At 43.3% G+C, this 6,408-nt stretch overlaps 1 protein-coding gene across 1 annotated transcript; it reads left to right on the plus strand.

Moving 5' to 3' along the window:
• The first annotated feature begins 1,223 nt into the window (after positions 1-1,223).
• LOC131735989 (E3 ubiquitin-protein ligase ZFP91-like) lies at positions 1,224-6,379 on the plus strand. Its single transcript, XM_059021779.1, has 4 exons — positions 1,224-2,068; positions 4,534-4,565; positions 5,068-5,259; positions 6,318-6,379. Exons 1-4 carry the CDS (start codon positions 1,575-1,577, stop codon positions 6,350-6,352), a joined length of 753 nt encoding a protein of 250 aa, XP_058877762.1. The 5' UTR covers positions 1,224-1,574; the 3' UTR covers positions 6,353-6,379.
• Positions 6,380-6,408: the final 29 nt, after the last annotated feature.

Here is a 6,408-nt window from a genome sequence, read left to right on the forward strand (position 1 = left end):
CTGTGCGGCTCTCTTACTTAACGCGCCCAGTGACATCTGTAACGTCATGATGACGTCACCTTTGAATTGGAGCTATCCGTTTTACAGTGGTGCTGATTAAAGGAGGTGACTGTATTGCGTAGTATTAGAGCGCCATCTGGTGGAAATAAGTATTTATACTTATTTTATTGCCGCGCGTGTTAATGGTCTGTATGTATTTCATGGGAGAAAGGGGGCTCCCTCCAGTCCAGGGCAGGCTTGAGGCACGGAGACTGAACTGCTCCGTCCCTCCCTCCCTCACCCCCCCTAAGAGAAAGGGGGCTCCCTCCAGTCCAGGGCAGGCTTGAGGCACGGAAACTGAACTGCTCCCTCCCTCTCTCCCTCCCTCACCCCCCTAAGAGAAAGGGGGCTCCCTCCAGTCCAGGGCAGGCTTGAGGCACGGAGACTGAACTGCTCCCTACCTCCGTCCCCCCCCAAGAGAAAGGGGGCTCCCTCCAGCCCAGGGCAGGCTTGAGGCACGGAAACTGAACTGCTCCCTCCCTCTCCCCCCTAAGAGAAAGGGGGCTCCCTCCAGTCCAGGGCAGGCTTGAGGCACGGAGACTGAACTGCTCCCTACCTCTCTCCCTCCCTCACCCCCCTAAGAGAAAGGGGACTCCCTCCAGTCCAGGGCAGGCTTGAGGCATGGAGACTGAACTGCTCTCTCCCTCCGTCCCCCCCTAAGAGAAAGGGGGCTCCCTCCAGTCCAGGGCAGGCTTGAGGCACGGAGACTGAACTTTACATATTACAGAAAACAGCCAATGGATATTTATTCAGAATCTCTATACAGAAAAGAGAATCATATTTTAACTAATTAGCTGAACTTTGACGCTATTGGTATGTGTTTGATCGATTATTGTAATAATGAAGCTTATCCGGTTAATTAATTAGATCTATTAGAAAGTCCTTTATGTATGACCGCCCGCGTTTGCGCATGGCTGGCAAAAACGTGCAGACGCCGCGTTCGACAGCGTTACGCATTCGGGAAACTCCAACTCCCAGCATCCTTTGCCCACGTGTGTTTTTTTTTCTGGACGTGAGCGGTGATGGGAATTGTAGTCTTTTCAACGTAGGGTCAACACTGTTTCCTATGATGGATAGTAGGCGCTCAGGACTACAACTCCCTTCGAGAACAGCTCCCAAAGCGGCGCGGCGAGAGATCCTTCCATTTTCTTTTATTATTTAAAACAAACAAAAAAAAATATTGCGTGCTTCTGTCTTTTTTTTTTTCTCTTAAAGGAGAAGCGACGCAAAGAAGCGCGGCCCGCTTTCGAGAACTGACGAAAAAAGAAAATTGTTTGATCCTGTATCTTTAAGGATGAAGAAATCGGGATTTTGAGGGTGTTGTTGTTTTTTTTTTTTTTCTCCCAAATCAGCAATTTGAATAAAATGCAATTTAATAATATATATTAAAATATATCTAATATTTTTTTTTTTTTCAAAAAAAAAAAAAAGGCCCAGTTTAATCGGATCTCCAAACCCACCGCCTCTCCCAAAGCGCCCGTCCAGCAGCTCGCTTTTGCGGTATCTTTTTTTAACGCAGTCCGAGGCGGGCGGTTATGGAACCGGAGCCGAACCGGGGTGGAGGCACCAGCGGCGAGAAGACCGAGCCTCCAACTCCGCCCCAGCCGCCGCCGAACAACGAAGAAGCGGCAGCGGCAGCGTGCGGAGATGCAACGGTGACCTCCGCGGCAGCTCTCAGCCCCGCCGCCCCGGGCAGAGTGCTCCGGGACCGGTCTGCAGGCCGAACCTTGACCGCGGCTGCAGCAGCGGCCCTGTCGGCCTCGGAGGTCCGGAGCCCCGGCGAGCAAACGCGGCCCGGTTCGGGGAGAGTACTGCGGGAGCGGACGGGCCGCGGCTCTGGGTTTGGAGGAGCCGGGGATAGCAAGAGCCGCGCCTCCCCGGCCGGTGGACTCCAACCAGCGGCCGCAGCGATAGGAGACGGCCCTGCCGCCCGCCGGAGGAAAGCGGAATATCCCCGCCGCAGGAGGAACGCCGGCGCCCGGGGAGAAAGCGCGGAGGAGGCGGTGGATGACAGCGGCCTAACCGTAGAGTAAGCGTCGTTACCTTTCTATCTGTCTGTTTATCTATCTGTCTGTTTATCTATCTATATCATGTGTTGCATTTCTATCCATCTATTATTATTATTATTATTATCATTATTATTATTATTATTATTATTATTATTATTATTATTATTATTTATTTCTTCGCAGACGCCCTTATCCAGGGCGACTTACAATCGTAAGCAAATACATTTCAAGTGTTACAATACAAGTAATACAATAAGAGCAAGAAATACAATAACTATCTATCTATCTGTATATCTATCTCTCTCTCTCTCTCTATCTCTCTATCTCTCTATCTATCTCTCTCTCTATCTCTCTATCTATCTCTCTCTATCTATCTATCTATCTATCTATCTGTATATCTCTCTCTATCTATCTATCTATCTGTCTATCTATCTGTCTATCTATCTATCTATCTATCTATCTGTCTATCTATCTGTCTATCTATCTATCTATCTATCTATCTATCTCTCTATCTCTCTATCTATCTGTATATCTCTCTCTCTCTATCTATCTCTCTCTCTATCTATCTATCTATCTATCTATCTCTATCTATCTATCTATCTATCTATCTATCTATCTGTCTCTATCTATCTATCTGTCTCTATCTATCTATCTATCTCTCTATCTATCTCTCTATCGATCTATCTATCTATCTATCTCTCTATCTATCTGTATATCTCTCTCTCTCTATCTATCTGTATAGCTCTCTATCAATCTATCTCTCTATCTATCTGTATATCTATCTATCTATCTATCTATCTATCTATCTCTCTCTATCTCTCTATCATCTATCTATCTATCTATCTGTCTATCTGTCTAATTCTGAATATTAGCGTTCCATTTGTTTCTTTACAGTAACAGTGTTGTCGTTATTAATCGTGCATGGTATTACACATGTACGTTAGGAAATAACCTGAACTGTAATATTAAATACGTGTGTGTTTGTGTCAATCTATCTATCTATCTATATATAATTAGCTCATAGCCAGCTGCCAAACGTATCGATATTTTGTACATATCTTTCTGACGGAAGCGTGTGTTTGAATCAAAACATTGGAGGTATATAATAATGTTACCTTGTTAATAATAATAATAATAATAATAATAATAATAATAATAATAATAATAATATATAGCTGCCCAACGTTTCGATATGTTGTACATATCTTTCTCAAGGGAGCCTGTGTTTGATATATATATTTATTTATATATTAGCTCAAAGAGCCAGCTGCCCTTATATATATATGTATATAATGCGTCTGTATAAGTTTTAACTTGCCACAGTTCCGGTGTGGTTTAGCACGCCTTTATCAAGGGAAAGTGTGTTTGAAAACAAACAGTCGACGTAATTATTTATAGGCTTGTTGACGTCGTTCATTTCTCTTTAAATCTAACGTCTTTGTGACGTCGTTCACCAGGTAGCTGATGACGTAACGATCTGCTGTTTCTTTCTGTTAAAACGTGCAGGCATGTAATCTGTACGCGCATTCAGCACATGCCAGGGACAATTAGCTTCCTGTTGAATTATTTACAAGGAGTTATTATGGATATTAATACTGTGGTCAAAATAAATGCATTACTGTAAATAATTGCTTGTCCCATTCTTAATCTTAATATGTAAAGCAGAAAGTTGTTATTATTATTATTATTATTATTATTATTATTATTATTAATTTCTTAGCAGACACCCTTATCCAGGGCGACTTACAGTTGTTACAAGATATCACATTATACATTATTTCACATTATACAGATATCACATTATTTTTACATACAATTCCCCATTTATACAGTTGGGTTTTTATTGGAGCAATCTAGGTAAAGTACCTTGCTCAAGGGTACAACAGCAGTGTCCCCCCCACCTGGGATTGAACCCACGACCCTCCGGTCAAGAGTCCAGAGCCCCTGACCACTACTCCACACTGCTGCCCTAGTTGGTCTGTCTCTGTTTCTTTCATGCATTCGGACCCTGCAGGATCCAGCGCAGCCAAACTCTGCACAGACTCCTCTCTCATCCAGGGGAAGGGCGAGGGGTTTGGAGCCCAAATTTTGACCCCCGGGTGCTTTATTTGTAACCCCCCATTGCTGGATGCAATACAGCAGCCGTGTATCTCAAATTACAGAAAACCACAAAACCAAATAAGTGAAAATTGAAGAGCTGTGTTTTATATAAGAGTTTATATTTTAGACTCCACTGAGAACAGTAGAACTGAGAGGATTTCAGTAACAGGGAGATGGTTAGGAAAATTAGGAAATAGCCTGTCCCTCATATGAGGACAGTGGCACTTCGTGGGTTAAATTGGATATTATTTCAATGGAAGTGCATCAATATGTATTTTATTAGTCTATTAAAGGATTTTTTTTTTTTTTTTTAAAGATTTTCTTTTGGGGTCAAGTAGAAAATGAATATTTTTTCAAAGTCTTTGTTTTTCTCTTTGTCTTATAGTTCCGAAGACACACAGAATTCTACAGAGAAAGGTAAGATGTCACGAATTGAGAACAAAAAATACAGATCTCAAACGCTACAGGGCTGGGAATCAGACTCCCGCTGCACAGCAGTGTGATCCGGTCCTGGTTTCAATAGGAGTTTAATAATAAGACACACCTGAGCTTGTTAGCTAGACACACTGGGGGCTGATCAAGCTGGTAGTAAAACCTGGACTGGGTGACACTGCTGTGGGATAGGAGTCTGATTCACATCCCTGCAATGTAATTCCAGTCCAGTCTAGTGATATTAAACTGCAGTTACAATGTAATTCCAGTCCAGTCTAGTGATATTAAACTGCAGTTACAATGTAATTCCAGTCCAGTCTAGTGATATTAAACTGCAGTTACAATGTAATTCCAGTCCAGTCTAGTGATATTAAACTGCAGTTACAATGTAATTCCAGTCCAGTCCAGTCTAGTGATATTAAACTACAGTGTAATATCACTAGACTGGACTGGGATATTACTGGACTGCGTTTTGGTTTTTTGACAGGAGACACCGCTGTCGTACCTGCAGGGCCCGCCGGCCCAAAATCCCGCCCCACCAGGTCCCGAAGGGGCGGGCGAGTCTCCACCCCCCGCCAGCGGGCCCCTGCGGAGAACTCGAGGGCCACAAAGTCCCGCGGGGGCCCGGGACCACTGATCTGCAAGGCAGAGCCAGATACTGAACAGAAGGAGTATGGGGGTGAGAGAGAGTCCAGTGAAAGCTGCTGAATAATGTTCCCTTGTTAACATATTGAATTCCACCCCCTCTATATAGAATGAACTCCCTCAGCTTCATAGAGTCCAATGAAAGCTGCTGAATAATGTTTCCCTTGTTAACATATTGAATTCCACCCCCTCTATATAGAATGAACTCCCTCAGCTTCATAGAGTCCAGTGAAAGCTGCTGAATAATGGTCCCTTGTTAACATATTGAATTCACCCCCTCTATATAGAATGAACTCCCTCAGCTTCATAGAGTCCAATGAAAGCTGCTGAATAATGGTCCCTTGTTAACATATTGAATTGCACCCCCTCTATATAGAATGAACTCCCTCAGCTTTCATAGAGACCAATGAAAGCTGCTGAATAATGGTCCCTTGTTAACATATTGAATTGCACCCCCTCTATATAGAATGAACTCCCTCAGCTTCATAGAGTCCAATGAAAGCTGCTGAATAATGTTCCCTTTGTTACATATTGAATTCCACCCCCTCTATATAGAATGAACTCCCTCAGCTTCATAGAGTCCAATGAAAGCTGCTGAATAATGGTCCCTTGTTAACATATTGAAATTGCACCCCCTCTATATAGAATGAACTCCCTCAGCTTCATAGAGTCCAATGAAAGCTGCTGAATAATGGTCCCCTTGTAACATATTGAATTGCACCCCCTCTATATAGAATGAACTCCCTCAGCTTCATAGAGTCCAGTGAAAGCTGCTGAATAATGTTCCCTTGTTAACATATTGAATTCCACCCCCTCTATATAGAATGAACTCCCTCAGCTTCATAGAGTCCAATGAAAGCTGCTGAATAATGTTCCCTTGTTAACATATTGAATTCCACCCCTCTATATAGAATGAACTCCCTCAGCTTCATAGAGTCCAATGAAAGCTGCTGAATAATGTTCCCTTGTTAACATATTGAATTCCACCCCCTCTATATAGAATGAACTCCTCAGCTTCATAGAGTCCAATGAAAGCTTAAGTAAAATAAGGAGAGTTCTGAATTGCTTTGGTTTTGTCTTGGCGTGCTGCAGGTACCTCTGGGGTGCTCCAGTCTCTCCTGGTGTGAGGTAAGGCTGGCTTGTGTGCTTCTCTGAATGGACACCCTTGTTCTCTTTTCTTTTT

This window comes from Acipenser ruthenus, unplaced genomic scaffold (genome assembly GCF_902713425.1).
Source record: "Acipenser ruthenus unplaced genomic scaffold, fAciRut3.2 maternal haplotype, whole genome shotgun sequence".
Classification (NCBI taxonomy): Eukaryota; Metazoa; Chordata; class Actinopteri; order Acipenseriformes; family Acipenseridae; genus Acipenser; species Acipenser ruthenus.